The sequence below is a fragment of the Theropithecus gelada genome, chromosome 13 (genome assembly GCF_003255815.1).
Source record: "Theropithecus gelada isolate Dixy chromosome 13, Tgel_1.0, whole genome shotgun sequence".
Classification (NCBI taxonomy): domain Eukaryota; kingdom Metazoa; phylum Chordata; class Mammalia; order Primates; family Cercopithecidae; genus Theropithecus; species Theropithecus gelada.
Window position 1 is genome coordinate 20,296,161 of NC_037681.1, and position 26,195 is coordinate 20,322,355.

The following is a 26,195-nucleotide window of genomic DNA, read 5'->3' on the forward strand; positions in this document are numbered from 1 at the left end:
TTTTTTTTTTTTTTTTTTTTTGAGACGGAGTCTGGCTCTGTCGCCCAGGCTGGAGTGCAGTGGCCGGATCTCAGCTCACTGCAAGCTCCGCCTCCCGGGTTCACGCCATTCTCCTGCCTCAGCCTCCCGAGTAGCTGAGACTACAGGCGCCCGCCATCTCGCCCGGCTAGTTTTTTGTATTTTTTTTAGTAGAGATGGGGTTTCACCGTGTTAGCCAGGATGGTCTCGATCTCCTGACCTAGTGATCCGCCCGTCTCGGCCTCCCAAAGTGCTGGGATTACAGGCTTGAGCCACCGCGCCCGGCCGCCAATAGCATTTTTAAAAAAAGCACATCATGATCAAGAAGATTTTATCTGGAAGAACATAACGAGGAAAAATCACATGAAAATCTTAACGTAGAAAGAGCATTTGATAAGCTTCCATGTCTATTTATAATTAAAATAAACAACGACCAAGAAAAAAAAAAAAAAAAAAAAAAACCTCTGAGCAAACCAGGAGTCAAAGGGAAGTTATTTAACTTGATTTGCTTATATTTGCAAATCACATATTTACAAAAAAATTTACAGAAAATATTGGATTTAATGGCAAAAGCTTAGACACACTCTCTTTAATATTTGGGACAAGTTTGGCCACAGTCCCCACTAATCAATGTCTTGCCATTGCTCTTAGGAAATTTAGAGAAGAAATAAATAGTGTATGAATTAGGAAGTAAAGGAGAAAATTAACATTATTTAGATGACATGGTCCCTAGAGGGACTAAAAGAATCAACAGACAGGAGAGTTCAGTAAGGTTGCCAGATACAAGATTAATCGATACAAAAATCAATAGCAGTTCTCTACACCAGTAATAACCATCTAGAAAACATAATTAAAAATACCAAGATAAACACTCACAATAGCAATAAAACTAAAGAGTATCTCTAAGTAGTAATAAAAACTCAAAGGACCTCTACATGGAAAGACACTCTGAATACATGAGGCATTCCATCTTATGGCCACATAATGTAAGGATGTCCTTTCTCCCCAAAGTAATCTGTAAGTAAATTCAATGCAATTCCAATTAAAAAATCCAGTTGGATGGTTTTTTTGAAAGCTTGATAAACATGCTGAAATGTATATGGAGAAATAAAAAATTCATAAAAATCTAAAAGAATAATAAGTAAGGAGTTTCTCTCAGACACTGGTACATGTTGTAGAGTCATTGTAATAAAAATTGTATTTTATTGTAATAAAAAAGAACAGACAAACATACCAACAAACAGACCAGAGAGCTCAAAAAAGAGACTGAGGTATAGGAGGGAATTTCATGAAAGCTATGGGAAAAAAGGTCAGAGGGTTTAGTGGATGGTGTTAGGGAAACTGGATCACCATATAAAGAAAACCAATCTAGACTCCTTCCACATCCCACATGCACAAGTAGGTTCCAGGTGCATTAGAGACCCCAGTGTGAACGGTAAATGATAGAGCTATAATAAAATGTGCAAGAGTCTCTTGTTAACCTAAGGTTGTGGACAGACTTCTTAAAACTTCAAAAGCTCAAACCACAAGGGAAAAAAAGGACGAATCTGATTACATCAAAATTAAAGATTGCTGTTCAACAAAGGTCAGGGTGAGACACTCAGTGGAACAGAAGAAGATAGCGTGCAGTGTTCACAAATGATGACAGAGGAATTTCTAGAGCAGGAATCAGCAGAAAAGGAAACCAGAAAGATGGATACAAACCCGAAAGATGGCTCAATTTCGGTAACAAACAGGACACGTAAATTAGCATGAGAAGGCAGTACCTCCTAGATTGCTAAGAAATAATAATAATGAAAAAATAAGGTTTTGGGTAACAACGTAGATCAATGTTAATTCTGAAACACTCTAGTGCAGGTGTCCTCAACTCCCTGGGCCGAGGACCGGTATTGGTCAGTGGCCTGTTAGGAACCGGGCCGCACAGCAGGAGGTGGGCGGCAGGTGAGCAAGTGAAGCTTCATCTATATCTACAGCCAGTCCCCACTGCTCGCATTCCCGCCCGAGCTTTACCTCCTGTCAGATGAACAGCGGCATTAAATTCTCACAGGAGCACAAACCCTACTGTGAACTGTGCACGGGAGGGGTCTAGGTTGCACACGCCCCTCAGGAGAATTTAACTAATGCCTGATGCCCATTACCATCCCCTCCCCCAGCAACATCCGTGGAAAAACTCTCTTCCACAAAACCAGTCCCTGGTGCCAAAAAGGTTGGGGACCACGGCTCTAGTGAATGTGGGAACTGGTACAAACACTGTGGAAATCTATTTGCAATTTTCATAGGAATTATGTATTATATAAATTGTATAAAATTAACACTGGGCCTCGGACGCAGGAATCCTCTCCTAGTATACATGCTACATCCAAGTGCCCAGGAGACACGTATAAGAATAACCATGGGCGCACTCTTTACAATAATGGCTTGAATCAACCAAACGTCCACTGACAACACAGCAGATAAATAGACTGTGGTTTAGGCCAGGCTAGGTGGCTCACACCTGTAATCCCAGCACTTTGGGAGGCCAAAGCAGGAGGATTGCTTGAGCCCAGGAGTTTGAGACCAGCCTGGGCAACATGGCGAAACCCCATCTCTACTAAAAATACAAAAATTAGCTGGGTGTGGTGGTGGGTGCTTGTGGTCCCAGCTTCTCAAGTGGCTGAGGTGGGAGGACTGCTTGAGCTAGGGAGGCAAAAGGCTGCAGTGAGCCAACGGTCACACCACTGCACTCCAGCCTGGGTGACCCAGTGAGACCCTGTCTCAAAAACTAAATAAATAAAAATGAAAAAATAAAAAATACATATTGTGGTGTATGCGCCTGATGAAATAGTACACAGCAGTGAAAACGTGAGTGAACTGTGTTAACACAAAGCAAGTTACATCTTGCTGAACGAAAAACCAGTCCTGGGAAACCAGTATAAGTCCATTTTTCATAAAATTCAAAGCCAAGAGCAACTGAATCCTCTATTTCTAGGGAAGATAAGAGATAAAATCATAAGAACAAAAATCAAGGAATGACACATACAGATCTGGCTAGGGGAACCTCCATGGGGCTGGGACAGGGGAGGGTGGGTTCACTGGTGTTCAGTATGTTATTCTTTATAACTCACATATTAAATATATGTTTATTAGACATTTATTGAATTGGTTACAATTTCATTTTCCCAGAGCCAGAGAAAATGAGAGAGCACATGGGGTGAAGTGGAGGCGTGAACAGACACCTCTGGTCTGGATTAAACCCTGGATGCTTGGACAAAAAAGAAAGCAGACAGCAATCCCAGGAGAAAGGGTCAGAGAATGTGAAAAGGCAACTGACAGAGGGGGAAGCCGGGAAGGCCCACACAGAGGTATTCAAAATCATTAGTATGGAAAAGGCACGAGAACAATGAGAAAAAGATGCTACTCATTTAACTTGCCAAACCTGAAAGTTACTTGAAGTCTAGCCTTCATCAGGGATGTGGGCAGCTTCTCTCGAGTTCCGGGCTCACCTGCGTCCTTGCCATCTGCACTGGATGTCGGGGAGGTTGTTAAGGGGACATGTCCCAAGTGAGCTCCCAAGCCTCCCCCTAAACCTGCTCTACCCACAGCCTTGCCCGCTCAGTTGATGCAGCTCTACCTGCCGGAGCTCTGGGAGGGCCACACTCAGCCCATGTTGAAGTCCCGCCAGCTCCACTGTCAACACATGTTCCACCTCTGAGCCCGCCTTTCCCCTCACCTCCCTCCACCCAGGCCCAAGGCTTCTACCCTGGACCCTGTTAGTCTAGTCTTCAAATGTGCCAGAGGAAGCTAGTGTGTAAACATATCACGTATGCCTCTGCTCAACAACTTCCCCCAAGCTCTCAGTATACAATTCAAAGTCCTTAGATGGCTGATAAGTGTCCCCAGCCCCCCAGCTCTGACCTCATCTCCCATGTCTCTCTCTTCACTGCCTCCACCTTAGCCATGTGGGTGCCCCTCAAACCTACCAGGCACGCTGTCCCCCTAGGGTCCCCCTATTGCCGGCCTCTGCTCAAATGTCACCTCCTCCTCAGAGGGACACTTCCATTTCTCTCTATCCCCATCTGTTTCTCTCTTCATTGGGCTATCACTCCCTGGCATGTGCAGATTTCTGTTTACTAGTGCTATGGATTGAACTGTGTCCCTTCAAATTCATCTCTGAGGCCTTAACCCCCAGTGTGACTGTATTTAGAGATACGGTCCTTAGGAGGTAACCAAGGTTACATGGGGTCACAAGGTTGAGCCCTTATCCCATAGGATTGGTAGCCTTATATGAAGAGTAAGAGAGGCCGGGCACAGTGGCTCATGCCTGTAATCCCAGCACTTTGGGAGGCCAAGGTGGGCGAATCACCTGAGGTCAGGAGTTTGAGACCGGCCTGACCAACACGGAGAAACCCCATCTCTACTAAAAATACAAAATTAGCCGGGCGAGATGGCGGACGCCTGTAATCCCAGCTACTCAGGAGGCTGAGGCAGGAGAATCACTTGAACCCAGGAGGCGGAGCTTGCAGTGAGCTGAGAGCACGCCACTGCACTCCAGCCTGGGTGACAGAGCAAGACTCCATCTCAAAAACAAAAAGAAAATAAAAAGAGTAAGAGAGACAGCTATCTCTGCCTCCACGTGCATGCAGTGAAAGGCCACATGAAGACAGAGCAAGAAGGCAGCCGTCCGCACACCAGGAAGAGAGCCCTCACCAGAAACTGACTCTGCTGGCTCCCTCTTCTCAGACTTTCTTTCCAGAGCTGGGAGAAAATACATTTCTGCTGTTTAAGTCCTCCAGTCTGCGTTATTTTGTTATGGCAGCCAGAGAAGACTAAGACACCTGGTATATTGTTGGTCTCTCCCTCTGCAGGGTGACCACAGCAGGGATTCGGGTCTCCTCGCTGCCGTACCCAGCCCTGGAACAGTGCCTGTGCATGGGAGCTGCTCTGGAACACGTGCTGGGTAGGATTCTCCCAGCTATGTTTCCTTGGGTGAGTTTATGGAGTACCGGCGCCGGCTTTACTTTTAATGCCTCTAGGCAGAGCCTGCCTCCTGCAGATTGTCCCAGGCTCCAGCATTCCCTGATGTTTGTACCTGTTGGGCACAGAGTGGGCAGGAGAATCAGAGAAAAAGAGATAATATTCCAAGACTCAGGTCCAGTGACAGCAGGTGAACTGGTGTCAAGGGCACCTGAGCACGGAGTCTAAGGTGAGCCGAGGCACAGGTGGGCACGAGAGCCATCGAAGGGCCCAAAGCAGAGAAAGGGTTGTCTGATTTCCACTCCAGAATGGTCACTCTGGCCACAGGGTTTCACAGTGAAGAGAATGGAGTGAAGGGAACTGGTGGGAGGTGTCAGGAATGAAGAAGCCAGAGTTTCTAGCTGCTGACTTGACCAGGGTAGGGTAGACAGCATCCAGAATGACCCCGCATTTCTGACCTGGGAAACTGAGTGACTGCTGGTGTCATCTACCAGGACATGGATGTTAAAATTACCCAGAAATGGAAGATAAGGCAAGAAGATAGCTGCATGGCTTTTCAAAGTCACATTAGAGCACTGTCTATAGGAGACTTGGACTTTTACTATTGATCAGGGCTCCAGCTCTGTGTGTTTAGATGTTAACTTGTAGAAGATTGCTCAGGGCAAAATTGTGATGCCAACAAACTCAGTCATTTCCCTTTCTACCTCTCCCCCAGCGCGGCCCTTCTCCTCCTTGTCCAGGGGCTAGTCCTGGGTCACCTCCTCCCCATCAAAGTCCCCATTTGCTGTGGTTTGAATGTTTGTCCCTCCAAAACTCATGCTGAAATTCAGTCACCACTGTCACAGTATTCAGAGGTGGAACCCGTAAGAAGTGTTTAGGCCATGAGGGCCCCACCCTCACAAATGGACTAACACCATTATCACAGGAGTGGCTTTGCCCCCTCTCACTTTCTCTCTCTCTTTCTCTCTCTCTCTCTATTCTTCGCCATGGAATGATGATTCAGTAGGAAGGCCATCCCCAGATGCCGAGCCCTCGATCTTGGACTTCCCAGCCTCCAGAACTGTGAGCCAATACATATCTGATCATTATAAATTACCCTGTTTGTGGTATTCTGCACAAAACAGCCTGAGACAGAAAACTGGTACTGAGAGTGGGTGTCGTGATAACAAATACTTAAAAATGGGAAAGTGGCTTTGGAACTGGGTAGTGAGCAGAGGCTGGAAGAGTCTGGAGGAGCAGACTAGAAAAAGGCCTGTCACCATGAACAGAACATTAAGAGCTCAGAAGAGAAGAGCTGTAGGAAAAGTCTGAAATGTCCCGGATATTAGAGTGGCTGTGATCAGAATGTTGGCAGAAATATGGATGGTGATGAGGTCTCAGAGGGAATTGAGGAATAAGGTATTGGAAACTGGAGAGAAGCCCATCCTTATAGTGACAAGGAACTTGGCTGAATTGTGTCCATGCCCAGTGGCTTCATGTTTATGGAAGGCAGATTTTTTTTTTTTTTTTTTTTTTTTGAGACAGAGTCTCGCACTGTCGCCTGGGCTGGAATATGGAAGGCAGAATTTAAGAGTGATGAGGCCAGGTGCAGTGGCTCACGCCTGTAATCCCAGCACTTTGGGAGGCCGAGGTGGGCGGATCACGAGGTCAGGAGATAGAGACCATTCTGGCTAGCGCGGTGAAACCCCGTTTCTACTAAAAATACAAAAAATTAGCTGGACGTGGTGGCGGGCGCCTGTAGTCCCAGCTACTCGGGAGGCTGAGGCAGGAGAATGGCGTGAACCCGGGAGGCGGAGCTTGCAGTGAGCCAAGATCGCGCCACTGCACTCTAGCCTGGGTGACAGAGCGAGACTCCATCTCAAAAAAAACAAAAACAAACAAAAAAAAAGAGTGATGAACCAGGATACCCAGCAGAAGAAATTTCTAAGCAAAATATTGAAGGTGCTGTGTGGTTTCTTTTCATATTATATAGTAAAATGAAAGAAGAAAGAAATGACTTAAAGACAGAACTTATCATGAAGGCATTTCAGGATATTCCAGGCTGCCCCTCTCATCACAGGCCCAGAGCTCTAGGAGGGCAGAATAGTTTTAGGGGATGGGCTTGGGGCCCCTCCAAGGGCCCGCTGCTCCAAACTGCCTTTGGGACTCTGCTCCTCACATTTCGCCGCAGTGCTCCTTGGCTGCTCCAGCTGTGGCTCAAGCGGGCCTGAGTGTAGCTCAGGCCACGGCTCCAGAGGGCTCAAGCAGTAAGCCTTGGCAGCATCCATGTGGTGCTAATTCTGCAGGCACACAGAGTTCAAGAGCAGTGGAGGCATGGCTGCCTCTGCCTGGATTTCAAAGGCTGGATCAGACAGCCTGGGGGTCCAGGCAGAGACCTGCCGCAGGGGAAGAGCCACTCCAGTGAGTCCTTGCTAGGACAATGCCTCGTGAAGCCACAGGGGCTGGGCTGCCCTTGAGACTCCAGAGCTACAGCCTGACCAGCTGGCAACATCAGCCTGGGAGAGCTGCTGCGGCTGCCGAGCCCACCAAAGCCATGGGGGTGGGGCTGCCTGGGACCCCAGTGTGTCCAGGAGGTAGGATGTGGAGTCAAGGAACATTATTCCCGAGTCTTAAGATTTAATGTTGCTCTTCACGGTTGGTTTTGGAAGTACTTGGGACCAGTTATCCCCTTTTTTCTGGCCAGTTTCTCCCTGAATGGAAATGTCTATCCCACAACTGTCTCACCATTGTATTCTGGAAGCATGTAACTTGTTTAATTTCACAGGTTCACAGCTTGAGAGGAATTTGCCTCAGGATGAATCATGCCTTGAGTCTCACCCACATCTGATTCAGATGAGACTCTGGGCTTAGGAGTTGCTGCTGGCATGAGCTAAGACGTTTGGGGGCTATCGGGATGGAAAGAATATATTTTGTACGTGAGAAGGACATGAATTTTGTGGGGGTGGGCCGGGCAGAATGCTGCGGTTTGAATGTTTGTCCCCTCCAAAACTCAGGTTGAAATTTGGTTGCCACTGCAACGGTATTAAGATAAGGGACCTTTTTGAAAAAAAAAAAATTGTTTGGTTTTTGAGAGAAGGGGGTTCTCACTGTGTTGCCCAGGCAGGTCTCCAGCTCCTGAGCTCAAGTGATCCTCCTACCTCGGCCTTCTGAGTAGCTAGGACTACAGGTGCGCACCAGCATGCTTGGCAAGAGGTGGGACCTTTAAGAGATGTTTAGTTTACGAGGGCTCTGCCCTCACGAATGAGCTAATGCCCTTATTGCAGCAGTGGGTTTGTCACCATGAGAGTGGGTTCGCCCCTCTTACTCTCTCTTGCTCCCTGGGCCCTTCAGCCATGTGATGCTTTCCACCATGTTATGACACAGCAAGAAGGCCCTTGCCAGATGCCAGCCCCTCAACCTTATACTTCCCAGCTTCCAGAACTGTAAATCAATACATTTCTGTACAATACCATTACCCACTCTGTAGTATTCTGTTATAGCAGCAGAAAACAGGCTAACACATCATTGACAGCCAGGAGGGCTGCAATCAAGTTTGAATTCCTCTATCCAACAAGCATTTTGCCACAGAAGTAAAAGCATGAGGGCTTTTTGATGTCTAAAAGTTGTACAGCAGCCTGACAGATTACAAGCAGAGCTTTCTTCCCAGTGTGTAAAAGTCTCAGTCCAGGTCCTGTCCTATACCCCATGTCGTCCTCTCTGTGCAAAAGCTCAGCAAAGTGGCTCCAAATCTTTAACTCACTAAGCTGAAATGCACCAGGTACTGGGCAAGGAGCACTTTTTGGCCACCCCATGGGTGAAGCCTGTGAAACCTCTGAGCTGCACCAGTATCTCTGCAAAGCCCCTCACAGGCCTCCTGCAGCTTGCCACATAGGAGAGAAGCAGAAGCAATGGAAGATTCTCTAAAAACCTCTCGAGCCTATGCCTCCTGCCAGCTGTCACCCATCCTGTTCCCCTTTGTGGCAAAACTCCGCAGAGGTGCCATGCTTCCCGGCTCCCATCCCTCCTGAACACACTCCATTCAGATACTCCCCCCACCAGTACTCCCCAAAGCTGCTGGTCAAGGTCCCCTTGGTGCACTGCAGCACATTCATGCCCCTGTGTGACACAGTGCCCGGCCTGTACCTGACACACACAGAAGCCAGGGGTGGGCACAGCTGGCTCAGACAACAGCCAGTCAGTTCCGGCTCCAGTCACAGCAAGGTGAGGCCAGCAAGGCGAAGCGCCAGGCTGGATTGTGACTGGATCTGGTATTTCCAAAAGTACGCATATGGTCACCAAGGGGAACACTCATGGCCTTCCTGACATAGATACTGCATTTCAATACTATTAATTTAATTTACTGATGGGAAGCCCTGGAATTCCTGTAGTCCTGGGTCTACTGAGAGCGTCAGTGTGGCCCTACACTCATGACTTCACATCATACCCTCCTCAGTGACTGTGCACTGGGCAGGAAGACTGCGTCATCCCCATAAGGCCTGTGGAGACCAGGGAAGAAAGAAGCCCCACCCACTGCCCCAGGGGCCCGGCCTCTAGGGGACCAGAGCTCAGCTCCTGAGAGGTGCAGTTGGCCCTGGAATTGCCCACTGGTGCCTCTGGCTGACCGTCCACGAGGGCTTGGGGCAGGGCGTCCCGCACACCACGAAATGGGGCTCCATAGCCCTGTCCCGGGCTGGGGATCTCAGCCTTCAGTTAGTCTCTGCTGCTCAGGTCACTCCTAAACCATAGGGTCCCACAGAAGGTCCAGGAACTGTCGTGGGGTGAGGGGAGGCCTCTGGGGCAAGACTCCCTTTTGAATCTGAGCTGAACTGTCCCTTTTACCCATCAAGGGGCACTGGACTTGTAAGACTTCATTGGCGAGTCTGTGGTGAGACTGCCGTGATGCTACCACCTGTGTCTGGGTACATGACAGTGGAGCCGCTGACCTGGGGAGGAAGGGGCCTTGCCCAGGTTCCCAGCCTAGAGCAACATCAAGCATCCGGCTCCAGCTCACACTGTCTCCTGCAGAGGCCACCCACGCTGGCAAGCCTGGCCCAGCAGTCCCCAGGCCAGCAGCCTCTGGGCTCCTCACTCTACAGGGCACAGGATGAAGGACGCCCAACGTGACCAAGTGCAGGCCACATGCATCTTCCCTTCCCACTAACTCCTAGGACACAGGTAGTGATGTGTAGCTGTGGGGGAATGTGGCCTGGGTCATTTCAGGCAAGAAGTGAGGCGAATGTATACTCTGAAAGTGCCTCCTCCTAGGTGTCATGCTACCTGACTTCAAACTATACTACAAGGCTACAGTAACCAAAACAGCATGGTACTAGTACCAAAACAGAGATATAGACCAATGGAACAGAACAGAGCCCTCCGAAATAACACCACACATCTACAACCATCTGATCTTTGACAAACCTGGCAAAAACAAGAAATGGGGAAATGATTCCCTATTTCATAAATGGTGCTGGGAAAACTGGCTAGCCATATGTAGAAAGCTGAAACTGGATTCCTTCCTTACACCTTAAACAAAAATTAATTCAAGATGGATTAAAGACTTAAATGTTAGACCTAAAACCATAAAAACTCTAGAAGAAAACTTAGGCAATACCATTCAGGACATAGGCCTGGGCAAGGACTTCATGACTAAAACACCAAAAGCAATGGCAACAAAAGCCAAAATAGACAAATGGGATCTAATTAAACTAAAGAGTTTCTGCACAGCAAAAGAAACTACCATCAGAGCAAACAGGCAACCTACAGAATGGGAGAAAAATTTTGCTATCTACCCATCTGAGAAAGGGCTAATATCCAGAAACTACAAAGAACTTAAAACAAATTTACAAGAAAAAAGACAAACAACTCCATCAAAAAGTGGGCAAAGGATCTGAACAGACACTTATCAAAAGAAGACACTTATGCAGCCAACAGACACATGAAAAATGCTCATCATCACTGGTCATCAGAGAAATGCAAATCAAAACCACAATGAGATACCATCTCACGCAATTAGAATGGCAATCATTAAAAAGTCAGGAAACAACAGATGCTGGAGAGGATGTGGAGAAATAGGAATGCTTTTACACTGTTGGTGGGAGTGTAAATTAGTTCAACCATTGTGGAAAACAGTGTGGCGACTCCTCAAGGATCTAGAACTAGAATTACTATTTGACCCAGTGATCCCATTACTAGGTATATACCCAGAGGATTATAAATCATGCTACTATAAAGACACATGCACATGTATGTTTATCGTGGCACTATTCACAATAGCAATGACTTGGAAACAACCCAAATGTCCATCAATAACAGACTGGATTAAGAAAATGTGCCACATATACACCATGGAATACGATGCAGCCATAAAAAAGGATGAGCTCATGTTCTCTGCAGGGACATGGATGAAACTGGAAACCATTGTTCTCACCAAACTATCACAAGGACAGAAAACCACCGCATGTTCTCACTCACAGGTGGGAATTGAACAATGAAATAACTTGGACACAGGGTGGGGAACATCACACACTGGGACCTGCCGGGGGCTGGGGGAGGGATAGCATGAGGAGAAATACCTAATGTAAATGATGAGTTGATGGATGCAGCAAACCAACATGACACGTGTATACCTATGTAACAAACCTGCACATTGTGCACATGCACCCTAGAACTTAAAGTATAATAATAATAATAATAATAATAATAATAATAATAATAAAAGAAAGCGCTTCCTCCATGCCGGATGCTGCCTTGAAAGACCTGTGCACACTCACACACGCAGTCTCCACAGCAGCTCAGGGCAGGGGTCCTCTCACTGTGGGCTTGGACCAGGGCAGCTGCCTCCACGTTGGGCTCCTGACACCTGTCCTGTAAGAGGCCGGGACACACACGACCATCTCCGGTGGTCCCCGAGGCCCTGCAGTGGTAGATGCATTCGGGGCAGGTGTGCTCATGTTCAGAAAGGTCCTGGCTCTGCCGCTCCCTGGCCCTCAGCTTCCTCGCTGATGAAACGAGCCTGCTGATGAGGACAAGATTGGGATATGCACAGAGTGCCCCTAAGGAGACAGCACTCTCTAGAGGTTGGTTCCTATCACTGTCATCAGCATCCCAGATCTGGAAAGCCTGCCCAAGGAGCTGCAGGAGACCTGAGGGACTAGCAGTTTACAGGGCAGCAGGCCCAGCCAGGGAACAGGGCACGTAGCATACCCACAGCATCACCACTGGCCCCAGCAAAGCTGGGAGAGGGTGCTGGGGGGAAGAAGAGCAAGAGAACGAGCAGGAAGGATCACAATGGCCTTTGGGCCTGCTCCAAGCCAAGAGATGGCTGCAGATCCAGCAGGCCCCAAGGTCACCTTTGTAAGACCAGGCTCCTGGTGGTCCCCTTGGCCCTGCAGTTACAGATGCTTTCAGGGCAGGTGCGCAGAGGGCGGGTGCAGAGTGTCTGGGGTCACCTCCCAGGAGGGAGGCACAAGGGCAGTGGGCCAGACCCTGCACATCCTGGTTCTAGGCATTCTCCTCTTCCCCATCACACCTCACACCTCTGCTGTCTCTGCCGCTCAGGTCACTCCTAAGCCATAGGGTCCCACCACCCAGTCTCCCTGCCTCTGCCCCAGCCAGAGGGACCCTCCCTGCAGAGGGCACCGTCCCAGAGCTACTCTAAAGGTAGGGCCAAGACTCCGTGTTACCTGTGCTGCCTGGCACAAAATGTGTGTTCGATAAGTGTGTGTTATGGTGGCACATAACTTACATTTATTGAACACCTGCTGCTTGCCGGGCAGTGTTGGGCATACTGTGAGGCTCTAAGTGTAGAGACACACACCCCTGCTGCTCTGAGAGAGCCCACGGCAGGGCGGGACAGGAACACAGAAAATCTGAGGGCCGCGTATCTAACACAACCTGAGGGGGCAGGGAGAGGGCAGGGTCCGGGAGAGTTCCCAGGGGAGACGGTGCCTCTGCTCCCCGCCCCTCACTTACAGGTGAGGAAACCACTCAGACAGAAGCGACTTGTCCACGTGAAGTGGCACTCCCAGCCCTCGGCCAGCGCGCCTTCTAGGACTGCGTCCTCCACTTCGGTGCTACTGACACAGGGTCAGATACCTCGCGTGCTGTGCTGGGGCCACCCTGCATGCTGCAGGACGGTGAGCAGCACCCCTGGCCTGTACCCCCCAGATGCCAGCAGCACCTCCCCAGCTGTGACAACCAAAAATGTCTCTCGATGTTGCCAAATGTCCCTGCCGGGTAAAACTGCCCTTGGTTGAGAGCTGCATGGAAATCTGAGCTGAGCGAAGAGAAGCAGTGGCCAAAGTCGAGCCTCATGCCACAGATGTGGTCACAAAGCTCTGGGTTGGGGCTGCATCTGCCTCGCCCGCCCGCACCCACTTCTTCTTGCCCTCCCTGTCTGAAGTTCTGAGACCCGAGTTCCTCTTTCAACTTTTCCAAAGTGTTTTTGGCTCAGCACCCGCTCTGGCTAAAGCGGATACTGGGAGGTATGATTATCCTTATTCTACAGAAGAGGAAGGTGAGGTTCAAGGAGGTTAAACATAGAGAAGTCACCCTGTAAGCAGGTGGCCAAGCCGGGCTGGAATGGGGGGCAAACCCAGTGTGCTAGACCAGGCAGGGCCTGCAGGCCGGGATGCCCGGCTCCAGCCCAATGCCAGCTGCTCCCACTCTGGCCTCTGAATCCGATCTGCTCCCAGAAGGCCCTTTGTGGGGGAGGCGAACTGGACCACCTGGCCACATCCAGGGAGGGGCCTGGTGTCAGCTGCTCTCCCTCGGGGATCAGTTCTGTGTGGAGTGGTCGGGGAGGCCCCCACCCAGGTTCTCCACAAGGAAAGCATCTTTCTCTTCCCAGGGCCTTGCCTCCTGCACAGTCTTGGCCACTCACTCTGTGCATAGGGCTCAGTCCTCCCATTAGGAGACACCCCTGCCCCAGTCAGAATCCAATCCCGCCCAGCTGAGAGGCCCTTACAGCTCCCACCCCAGCACACACGCTCAGTGTTTGCTCACTAACCCATGTGGCTAATGGTGGGACTATAGCTATTGGGACAGAGTGCCAGGTTTAGGGGGCAGATGCCTGGGAACCCCCAAATCACTGAAGCAACAACCTGACAGGCTGCACACTCTCTTCAGCCACGGACAGGAGGCCTCCTGCAGGGCGACCAGACTGTTATCAACTCCACACAGGAAAGCATCTGCCTTCCTGTCTCCCTCCTGGACATGTCTGGTAAGCAGTTGTGATGACCAGGGGAGGTCTGGCATTGCCAGTGGTCAGGGCCCTGGCAGGCCCCCCGGCCACCCCCTAACTGGCAACAGGATGTTCCTGAACTGGAAGGCAGGGGAGGGAGAGCTGGGGGGAAAGGCAGGGGAGGGAGGACTAGGGGGAAAGGCAGGGGAGGGAGGGCTGGGGGGAAAGGCAGGGGAGGGAGGGCTGGGGGGAAAGGCAGGGGAGGGAGGGCTGGGGGGAAAGGCAGGGGAGGGAGGGCTGGGGGGAAAGGCAGGGGAGGGAGGGCAGGAGAAGGAGAGCTAGGGAGGGAGGGAGGACTGGAGAGGGAGGGCTCGGGGGAAGGCTGGTCGGCGGGGCATGGAAATTCCAGGAGGGGCTGCTAAGTCCTGTGCTGGGTCTTGTCCTCAGGTGACCTGGAGCCACACAGCTCTCCAGTGTTCGGGACCCTGCTCTTTCTCCCTGACCTGTTAACAAATGCTGGAGGGCCCCAGGTTGGGCCCTTGAATCTGGTCCCCTTTCTGTCCTACCCATTTCTTATTTGTTTGTTTTTTTTGTTTGTTTGTTTTGAGACAGAGTCTTGCTCTGTTGCCCAGGCTGGAGTGCAGTAGCATGATCTCAGTTCACTGCAATCCGGGTTCAAGTGATTCTTTTGCCTCAGCCTCCCAAGTAGCTGAAATTACAGGTACCTGCCACCACGCCCGGCTAATTTTTGTATTTTTAGTAGAGACGGGGTTTCACCATGTTGGTCAGGCTGGTCTTGAACTCCTGACCCCAAGTGATCTGCCCTCCTCGGCCTCCCAAAGTGCTGGGATTATAGGCCTGAGCCACTCCACCTGGCCTGTCCTACCCACTTCTCTGGTGACTCCCCCAGTCTCACAGTGCTATATCCCCACATTTGCCAGTGGCCTGTAAAATTCTTTCTCAGCCAGACTACTCTGATAAATTCCTGACACATACACCCCCAACACCTCCTTCATGGCTCCACTTGGACCTTTTATTTTGTAGAGACAGGGTCTTGCTATGTTGACGAGGTTGGTCTGGAACTCCTGGCCTCCCGTGACCCTCCCACCTCAGCCTCCCAAAGCGCTGGGATTACAGGCATGAGTCAGGGAGGTCCCTGCAGGTCTCTGAGCCACAGAGCTATACGATAGTAAACTTGTTTTGGTTTCAGGAATGAAACCAAATCATCTGGGAACTTTAAAAAATGCCCGCCATGCCCACCCTGGGGCACTGAACCCTAAATCTCTGCCAGGCCCGCCCTGGGGCACTGAACCCTAAATCTCTGGGTAGAACCCAGGCACTGGGATTTTTAGGAGTTTCTTGGGGGACTCTCTGCCCTGGGTCCCCCATCAGTCCCTTTCTCTGGGTGACTTCATGGGGGAGCCACTGCAGCCACTTCTGAATCTGTGGGAATCTGTCACAGCAGTGATAGAAAATTAATACATCCCAAACTTACCAGGTCCAAATAGAGCTGCTGACCTTCCCACAAACCTGCACCCCGCCGCAGGCTTCCCCATCTCAACAGATGGCCGCTGTACCTTCTAGGTGCTCAGGCCGATCTTCCAGACTCCTCCCTTCCCCTCATGCCCCACTACAAACCAACAGCGCTCCCTGGGAAATACATCTGGAACCGGAGACTTCCCCCAACCCCAACGCTGTCTCCCTCCGGAATGGCTGCAAATGCCTCTCACAGGATCTGCTTCCCCTGGCGCCTCGCACCCCAAGTCTGCTCTCAACACAGCAGTCAGCGGGACCCTGCGGAAAGGCAAAGCCACTTCACTCCTCTGCTCGGAACCTTCCGATGGCTCTGGGTTTCTCCGACAGTAAAAGCAAATGTCCTTGCGGAGGTCCACCCCTGGCCAGGGCAGTAGTCTTCAGGCTTCAGTACGTCCCTAGCACCTGGAGCTGGGGAAGACAGAAGCTGCTGGGCCCAAGCCCAGACTTTCTGAGCCTGCAGGTCTGGCGTAGGGGCCTGAAGATGCATTTCTTTTTTTTTTTTTTTTTTGAGACGGAGTCTCGCTTTGTCGCCCAGGCTGGAGTGCAGTGGCGCGATCTTGGCTCACTGCAAGCTCCACCTCCCGGGTTCATGCCATTCTCCTGCCTCAGCCTCTGGAGTAGCTGGGACTACAGGCGCCTGCCACCACGCCTGGCTAATTTTTTGTATTTTTAGTAGAGACAGGGTTTCACCGTGTTAGCCAGGATGGTCTCGATCTCTTGACCTCATGATCCGCCCACCTCGGCCTCCCAAAGTGCTGGGATTACAGGCGTGAGCCACCGCATCCGGCCCTGAAGATGCATTTCTACCAAGCTCCTGGGCTGCTGCTGCTGCTGACCCACAGCACACGTTGAGAGTCCCTGTCCTCCAAGGCCGTGTGCCTCAACTCCCAACTCTGGCTTCAGAGTTCACTCACCACTGATGACACTGAACACTGCTCAGGAGAAGTGGCTGCAGTGACACCCCAATGAAGTCACCCAGAGAAAGGGACTGATGGGGGACCCAGGGCAGAAACTCCTAAAAATCCCGGTGCTTGGGTTCCACCCAAAGATTTAGGGTTCGATGCCCGAGGGTGGGCACGGCAGAGATTTAGGGTTTGATGCCCCAGGCTGGGCATGGCAGAGATTTAGGGTTTGATGCCCAGGGTGGGCACAGCAGAGATTTAGGGTCCGATGCCCCAGGGTGGGCACAGCAGAGATTTAGGGTTCGATGCCCGAGGGTGGGCACGGCAGAGATTTAGGGTTTGATGCCCCAGGCTGGGCACGGCAGAGATTTAGGGTCCGATGCCCCAGGGTGGGCATGGCAGGTAGTTTTCAAAGTTCCCAGATGATTACAATGATGATGTGCAGCTCGGTGAAGAGACCAGTGGCCCCCCACCTCCACTGCCACTGCTCCTCACTCACTTGGCTCTACCCACTTACCCTGATGACACTGAGCACACCCCACCTCAAGCCTCTGTGCTCTCTGCAGCAGCCCCCACCCCTGCTGCTCTGGGCCCCCTGCTCTGTGCCCATCCAGGCAGTAGCTCTCACAGGACCTGGCCTCAGGCTCGCCAGCAGGGGCTGGGACAGAGGGGACAGAAGAAGGCTCCAGCTCTCCCTCTTGGTCAGCAGTTCCCTCATGAATTTAACAAGTCCTCCCCGAGCTGCCGCCTGGTGCCAGGCACTGTTCTAGGCACAGGGTGCTAATGTGAGTAGGACAAAGTCCCTGCCCTCATGCGACCCGCGGCTGGGGGAGAAAGACCATGAACTAACGATAAAGAAACTGAGATACCCAGTATCTGAAGGGAGTGACAAGGCTGTGGAGAAAAATCAAGCGTGTAAGGGAGTCTCAGCTCCTACGAGGAATGTTCCAGGAGCCCGGAACCACAGAGGGACAAGGAGGACCTTTATGTCACCAGCACATCAGGGATGCTGCCCGCCAGGGCCCACCAACACCCTCCACCAGCAAGGCTCCACGGAGAGCCAGAGGGGCGAGCCTTCGAGCACTTGGGGAACACAGATCCCCTCGAGAACCGTATTTCAGCACTCCTGGAAGCAGCACCAAACACGCAATCTTGCCCATAATTTCAGGAGCTTTATGGACCTTCTGGGCTGGGACCCCACGGTGTTAAACATGGAGTGTCAGGCACCATAGCCCCTCAGATGCAGACCCCACCCCCGGCCCTGCCCCACAGGGTCCAGGTCCCAAAGCCAAGATGTGATCCCCTTGATGGCCCTCAGGGCCATCCCAGCAGCTGCAGGCTCTCGCACCCTTGCCGAGGTGAAGCTCATGGATGGCAGGCAGCTTCTTCATCTCTGATACCCTGTAGGTTACCAGGGAAGGAGAAATCCTAATTAAGCAGACAGGATGAGGACTGCCTTTCTACCACCCATAGTCTGTCACACTGAGGCTAGCCTGGCCTCTGGCCAGGCCCATGCCCTGCTGCCCACTGATTTGCCCTGGTGGTCTGGACAGCCATGCCACCACCCCGGGCTCAGCCCCCTTGTCCATGGATCAAGGGGTGAGCTTCCTGTTCCATTAGTGCTCAGGAAAAGTGACTGCGGTGACTCTTTCATGAGGTCATCCAGGGAAAGGGACTGATGGGGGACCCAGGGCAGAGAGGAAGCCTCTTTGACTGCTGCATGTATTTCTAGAAGGCTGCGTCCCCAGAACCCGGATCCATTAGTTCCTAGCAATCCCCAGGGCACCATAACTCTGGTCTATTACAGATGAGAACCACGGAGGCTCAGAGAGGACAAGAGGCCCCTCTGACTACACACGCGCAGGCTTGGAGTGGAGCTGGGCCAACAGTCCCCTTCCGGCCCCCAGCGGCACTGAGGATCGCTCACATCCAGGCTGCTGGGACAGCCTGGGCTCCTCACAGCTCCTCTGACAGTTCCTTAGACGTTGCCTGGCCAGTGGGAGCTTCCAGGCCCTCGGCTGGCTGACACCATTCCCCACCAACAGAACATCTGGAACTCACAACCCCCTCCCTCTGACGGGGTGGGGGTGTCTGAGTGAGAGAATGGCTCACTCAGTGCTGTTACTGTGAGTATCACTGACATACTCATTGCCAGTATCCCTGATAAGGATGGCTCACAAAGCCTGCACTTTTACTATCCGTGCAAACCCCACTGGTTCGAGCCCGCCACAGCCCTAGGGAGCAGGATTCTTACCGGCCCCACTTTACAGACGGTGAACTGAGGCTCGGACTGTTTCAGGGATTTTTACAGCCAGTTTATGAAGGCGACAGGATCCCAGGATAGGCCTAGCTGACTCTGAGGCTCTGAGCTCCCCCAACTGGATCAAGACCCCAGAACTCCAGGGGTATGAGTGGGCACATGCACCAGAAAACGGAGATTCATGGGAGCCTGAATGAGGTTTTTGGCAGGTGGAATAAACTGTCTGTTGTCTTGTGCATACTGTCCACCTTGCAAAGAAATCCCTCCTCAGAAATCACAAAGGCAAACTTCACACTGCCCCCGACTGTGGGCGAGCCTGCTGTTAGGAAGGTCTGAGGTACTAAGTGAAGTGAGGCTGGCTGTTGCTCCTGGCCACCGGAGGCCCCGAGGATCAGGGAAGAGCAATGGCGAGATCACGGCTTCCCTGGGCACCAGCCACCCTCCACGCCCACCCCAGGCTCCAGATGGGGAAAGAAAATGGGACAAGGGGACAGGGGATGGCACTCCCTGCAGGAGGCACAGTCCTTTGAGGCACAGTAGCACAGGACGCTCACCCCTCCACACTCTGCCCCAATCCCAGCACCTGTATTTCCCACAAAGTTTCCTGTCACAGATTCCCCTGCCAGGGCCAGCATCCGGCCGAGTGAAGGCCCAGCCTGGGCCACTTTCTTCCCCATCTCCAATCCAAAGCTCTTGGTGGCAACCCTCTGAGCCACCTGGAGCAAGCCCCTTCTCTCTGGGCTTCACGCACTCACCAAAAGACAAGGGGTGGCAGAGTTCAGTGGCTTCTCAGTGGCATGTGGCCGTGGACTTTGGGAAAAGAGCTAGCCCTGGACACCAAAGGCAGAATGGAGGGAAGCCTTGCTTCCTGCCCCTTCTCGCCCTCAGCAGCCCTTCACAGGGGCTCCGGGCACATCCCCATGCCCGAGGGGTTGCTGGGCAGCTCCCAGGCAGGGGCAGGCTCTCTGTCTCTCATCCCCAGGCCTCTGGGTCTCAGTACTGAGAGCTGGAGCCCGGCAAGGTCAGCAGACTGCTGGGGCAGGCAGGATGCCCATGTCCTCGGAGAGGGCAGCAGGGACGAGAACAGGACGAGCTAGCCCCTTCCCCACGGTCCAGAGGTGCGGGGCCTCTTTGAACAGGGGGCAACCTACATCCCAGGCTTCAGGGCCCCCTTCAGAACCAGGTGTGCCATGGAAGGGCCCCAGGGGGCCGTCAGTGTCTGATCCAAGTGTGGGTCTGTCTCCTCAGTTAATATTTTATTGGGACAGAAATGTGGCGCCTGCAGGTTTGGTTACTGATCCCATGGGCTTGAACCTTGCTTGGGGGCGGGGGGAACTGGATACCAGGTGGGGGGCGAAAGGGGAAGCCCCATCACACGGCAGAGGCCTCAAATCTCTCCCCACCGCCCAGTGCCCTGGGCTGAGGGTCCTTCCTGTCGTCTGCACCCTGCGCCACCTCCCACTACAGGGCGGCCCAAGCCGGTGTCCTCACCAGGGGCGCTCGGACTGCAGGCCTAGGACGGCAGGGGCTGTCCGCTAAAGGTGTCACCAGGCGCCTCGCTCACACCCAGCCCAAGGGCTGCGGCTTCGTCCCCTCTGGGGCTCCAGGGAGCCGGGGCCCTCTGCGTCTCCTTATTCCCAGGCCCAACCCTCCGGAGCCGGGAGGGGGCGGCGGCCCAGGCCGCTCCTCGCCAGACCAGTGCACCCCAGCGTGCGGGTGCCGGTCCCTCCCTCCAGACCACGGGTCTCCCGCGGAGGCGGCGGAGGGGCGGGTGGCCACGCGTTACCTTCCATGGATATGGGCTCCAGAATGCCGAACTGCTTGAGGACGGCGATGAACAGCAGCACCACCACGGCCATGGCGCACAGCTCCATGCCCTGGATGCCCATGGCGAGCCGGGCTGCCTGGGGCCCTGGGGCCCGGGGGCACCCCTCGCCCACACACCGCCTCGGAGGCGCCGGGGCCCGTGCAGCCCGCACGGCCTCTCGGGGGCGGCGACGGCTCACATGCCCCCGGCAGGCGGGGCTGCGGGGTTGGCTGGGCCGGGGCCCCGCGGAGGGTGGCGGCGGCGGCGAGCGGGGCAGGCCGGAGGCTGGACGCGGCGGCCGAGCCCGAGCGCAACTTTCCGAGTCAGCCGGCAAACTTCGAGGCGCGGCGGCGGCGGCGCGAAACGCAGCGCGGACGGCCAGCGTGGGCGAACGGCGCCTCCATGCCCCGCGCGGGCGCCGCGCCTCTGTCGCCCCCTCTCCAGCCCCGCGGGCGCGGGGGCGCGGGGGTCCCGGGCGCTCCTGGCCGCCCCAGCCTCCATCGCCGCTCCCCGCGCGCTCATTGGCCTAGGGGCGGCGGCCACTCCGGGAGGCGTCCCTGCGGCCCCCCCGCGCCAGCCCGAGAAGGGCGGAGGGAGCCGGCCCCGCCCCGCCCGGCACGGGCCAGCCCGGGACGGAGTCTGGCGCGTCGCCACCGCTGCTCCGCCAGCGCCCGGAGGCCGCGCGGTCGGCGGTTTCTCCCACGCGCAGGATGGGGCCGAGGGGCTGGGGAGGGGCTGGGAGCCCGGGAGGAGGGGGCGGCGGCTGCGCTCTCCCGGGGAGGCGCTGAGCCCGGCCCGCCCCGCCCCGCTGGCCCGCGCGGAGCCGGCGGCGGGGGATCCGGGAAGCCCTTACTGCCCGGCGCATTTCCCGCAACCCGGGTCCTCCGCCGGAGAGTAAACTGGGCCCGGGCAGCCCCCTTTGAAAATGCAGAAGTTGGTCTCCAAAGTTCTCCCGTTCCGGAAACCCGCGCGCGCTCGGGCCTTTGGGGGAAGCGTGGGCTTGGCCCTGGCGGCCGCGGAGCGAAGCTCGGGCGCTGACTTTGCTGCGTGACCTTGGTCGAGTCACCGACTCGCAGCCGCCGCCGCCGCCTCCTGCTCCGTGAGGGGGAGACGCGCGCCTCCGGGCGGGCGGGCGGGCGGCGGGGAAGAGCTAAGCGGATGCGGAGCGCCACGCGCGGGCAGGGCAAGGGCATGCTTATTCGTTTGTGGGCGGCTTTCTTCCTGTCGGGGGCCGTTAGAGGAGGGGAAGCCGCGAAAAGGAAGGAGAAAATAGGGGAGGACGAGGCGTGGCCGGGCGGAGCCCGGGGTCCTCGGAGCCGCGAGTCCGGAGACCCGAATCGGGAGCCTGGCCCTCGGCTGCCCCCCAGCGGGCGCGGCGCACCGCGGGCTTCCCCGCCGGACGGACTCCGCCGGACAGCGCGGCCACGGCCCGCACCTCATCCTTCCCGCTGCGTTAGCCACGGGAGAAATCCAGCGGGGCCCCACGCCTGTGAGCGCCAGTCCTGTTTGGACTCACGGCCTGAGCAGTTGCAGCTTCCTTCTAAGGAGCCTCTGCCACTCGCTCGGCCATTCATTCAGCTGATGCTCGGCCCCAGGCACAGAGCTTGCTGCCTGGGTGGGGTGGGAGCCGCGGCGTGTGGCTGCCAGGGCCCCCTGGAGCGCGCCTATGTGGGCCAAGCCTTTGGGCTTACGTGTGATTCTTAAAGGACTCCCCCGTGGGCATTCCTCTTCCTCCATTTTACAGGGGAGGAAACCTAGGCTAGGGGGCTAATTATGGGAGGGGCACAGGGACAGCCAGGCCTGCTGGAGTCCGGAGCGGGGACTTTCCCGTGACACCAGCCTGTTTCTGGTGGGAACTGAGTGGGAGAGGGCTGCGCAGTGCAGCCTCACTGTATTGCCTGCCTAGTTAAATGTCTGAGCCGTTGGCAATAGTTTTAAGGAACTGTAAATGCATAGCTTTTAATTCCAGTTGATTGGGATGTGATGATTCTCCACTGACCAAAGGCAGAAGTTCTAAGCAGAGAGGCTAACAATCCCCAGAGAAAACAGCTCTGTTGGAGCAGAGCTGTTAAAGAGCCTCCTGCAATCTAATTTACACACGTAAGTGCTGAGCAAGATCCAGCCTGTGCCCAGGTAGTGCCGGCTCAGCCTCCATCAGTGACCTGTGAAAGCCTAGTGGTACATAACCCCTCTAAGCCTCAGTTTCCTCATCCATAAAATGGGAACAATAATCCAGCCTCTCCGGGAGCTTGAAAGGATAGGATGAGATGCAGGCTGGCACGTGGCAGGGGCTCCAATGCTTGAGATCGAGAATTGAGCATGCAAAGGAGGCCATCTTGGGGGTCCTGAGGCTGGCATCCACCCTTCTTCTCTGCCTCTGTTTCCCTGGGTGCTCCTGAGCATCTTCCCAGTTCCCAGTGAGAGCTTCGATGACTGCCCATAAACCCTGAGCTATAAACAAGACATCGATCCTCTGGCTGTGCCGTGTAAAATATTAACAACGCCTAAGTGGATACCAGGCCTGAGAGCAGAGTGTCCACGCGGCATTAGCCGCCTGGGCTACGGGCCTAATGGATGGGGAGCTGACTCCCAGGTTCACGCACCAGCTTAGGGCCTGTCAGCTCTGGGACCACTGTGGGCCCACTGAGGCTGGGCTGAGGGTCTTATCACAGTCCCCTTGCCTGGGACTTGGAGAAGGAAGCCAGCAGGTGAGCCCTGAGGCCCCATGTACCCCCCACCCACCCATGAAGTGCCTTCCCAGGTGACTGTCTGCACTGCGTGCATTTCTTCCATCCCCAGCACACCCCAAGTGCCTCCATGTGGCAGTATGCCGCGTGTGGGTGGCACTCATTGCTTTGGGGGAAGCACAGGCTGGAGGTGAGGCACATGCGAAAAAACCTCTGCAGGGCGGGAGTTAGGGAAGGGCTGCTGCAGAGGCGGGGACAAGTTGAGGGGCAATGTGGGGGGAGCAGTTCACTGGTCTTTGGGGTGACTGGAGAAGGCTGGGGCCCTGAGCCCTCTCCTGAAGTCCTCAGGATGACTAGGAGACAGGGATGCCTTGCGTCTTGCTCTAGTTTAGGAAGTTTTCAGAGGAAATTGCTTTGGGGTGGGGGTGGGGGGGTCACTCCGAACCTGGACATGCACCCCACAGCTGAGGTCACGACCGTTGCTGGAATATTGAAGCTGCCACTCCAGTTCTGTCTCCGAGAAGCCAACCCAGATTCTAGCAGCCCTGCCTTGACTGGCTTTGCCTATGAACTAGCGCACACCTGCCTGGGCCACACTCTTCCTCCCTGCGTTTTGGCTCTCTGCCCTGGCATCTTCCATGCTGTTACCACAGCTGCACTGGCGGTTCCCAGGGCCTGGGACTCTGTCAGTTTGACCGACATTCCCTGGATGTCCCATGCTAAGTGTTCCTGACCACCTAGCTGCCCGGGGATTTCAGGAAATCTCCGGACTCATAAGGGTGGTCTGGGCTGGATGCATGCTGTTTGAGGAACCCATTCCGTGAAAACAGCTCAGCACACTGGTCCAGTCCCAACCCTCCTGGAGCGGGGCTGGGGGAGGCCTCCCTTATTCTAGTTTAGTTCTAGTGCTTTCTACTGGGCAAAGCAGCCATTATTCAATTTATTTATTCCCATATTTCATGGAAACCAGACAAGAATGCCCAGGAGTGGAATTTCACACCCGCAAGGGTCCTCAAACTCAGCACCTCAAAAGCTGACCTCTTCATCCTTCCCACCCTGCCACTCCCCAAGTCTCCCCATCTCAGTTGTTCAGCCAGAACCCTGGCTCTTACCTTGGAATATCTGCCTGTCCCCACCGCTGTCCACCCTGTCACCACACTCTTGCCCTGTGCCTCCTTGTCCATCTCTGCCCCTTTGCCACCAGCCCAGCCACAGCACCATTCTCCCTCCTGGACTCCGGACATGGGTCCCCGGTGCCTCTCCGCACCTCCACTGAGGTTCTCCTACCTCTTCTCAGTTCAGCATGATCATCTCAAGACAAAAATCAGACCCTGCCCCTTCCCGATGGGAAACCCCCAGGGGCCCCCTGATTCAGCACTGGCCATGTTTGCCTGTGTGGCTGGTGATCACACCCCGATTTCCTTTCCCAGCCTCAGTGCGGTGACTTTGGAGGTTTGCTCAATCAGTGTCAATTTCTCTTTTCCACTCCATACCGCCCCTCTGCTGCCACAGTGATTGGCTCAGGGATGGCCACCAGATGGGAGCCAGGACAGTGAGAGCCCTCCGTGAGACTGGCCTGGGGAAAAGCAGGAGATTATAGTAGCTAAGTGGCCAGCCTGCCACCATGTGGGAACAGCGGGCCTGAGAACAGAGTCACCTCCGGAGAAAACACAGGAAAAAATGAAGAGAAAGAAACCAAGTCCAGTTGGCAATGCCGTGTGCCCCGTGACACATCTAAGCCTGTATCTTTCAGACATAAGAACCAATCAATCTGCCGATTGTGGCTTAAGCCAGTGTGAGTTGGATTGCTGTCCCCTGCAGCCAACAGGGTCCTAACTAATGCATTCTCCACTCCTCACGCAACAAAGACCACAGTCCTAGGAAGGCCCCAGTCCCAGCAGCTGAAGCACTTACTATGTACCAGGTGTTTCAAATGACTCATCTCTTCATTCCTCACAGTTCTGATAAGGTAGGAACTGGAAAGGAGGAAGAAGTTGAAGCACAGAGTGGTTAATGCTTTGTTTAAGGACACACAGCTGATAAACCAGGGTGAGCATTTGAACCCAAGCAGTCCAGCTGCAAAGCCTGTGACTTCAATTCAACCTTGCCCCCATGGCTGGGCCCCTCCTCTCTCTTGCTTGTGTGGCTCTGGTGGCACTCGCAGCTACCCGAAGGAGCCCAGCACTCTCTCATCTCGGCGTCTTCGCACGTGCTTTTCCCTGAACTGAGAACTCTTTTTCTCCTCCCTGTCTTTGCCCAGTTTATGCCTCATCATCCTTGGGGTCTGTACTCCAGTGTCACTTCCGCAGACTCACCTTCCTAGATCTCCTGCCTGTCATCCGTCTCCACCCCACCTCCATCCTTTTCCCTCCTTGCAGCTACTGCAGTGGGAATGTAGATATTTGCTTACGTGTTTATTTGTTTCTGCTCTCCCACTAGACTGCAAGCTTCCCGAAGGGACGGCGACTGCCTGTCTTGTATAAATATTTATTATAATTGACAGGGCTCCCACGACACCTGTTCCCAATTGTTTCAGCAGAGGATGCCCTGGTGTCACTAGCAAGAGCACAGGCCTGGGAGTCCAGGAGATCCAGGGCTGAGTTCCTGGTCCCAACCCTAGCCTGTTCATGGACGTGGCCACAGCACATTGCCTCTTTGAGCCTCCCTTTCCTCCTTGTAAAATGGAGTCACTTGGTGATGTTTACCTGCCTGTTGCACAGTGGACTATGGATGTGAAAGCGTCTGAAGACGCGCAAGAGGGACCTCGTTTCTGGAGAGAGCCTGTTTCCTCAGAGCCAGAACAACCTACGAAATGACACCAAGGGAGCCCAGCTCTCTTGACCTTAGAGTATTGCCCAAGCCCTCTGTATTA

General features: G+C 54.0%; 1 protein-coding gene across 3 annotated transcripts in view; it reads right to left on the reverse strand.

Moving 5' to 3' along the window:
- KCNIP3 (potassium voltage-gated channel interacting protein 3) overlaps positions 1-26,195 on the reverse strand; it is a 96,736-nt gene that overhangs the window by 25,554 nt on the left and 44,987 nt on the right. The window contains exon 1 of one of the 3 annotated variants that reach the window (XM_025353824.1): positions 20,616-21,078. The exons of the other annotated variants lie outside the window; for them this stretch is intronic. Coding sequence (XP_025209609.1) covers positions 20,616-20,718 — 103 coding nt within the window. The 5' untranslated portion in view covers positions 20,719-21,078. Of the gene's footprint in view, positions 1-20,615; positions 21,079-26,195 lie in introns of those variants that run through there. 3 annotated transcript variants of the gene reach the window in all.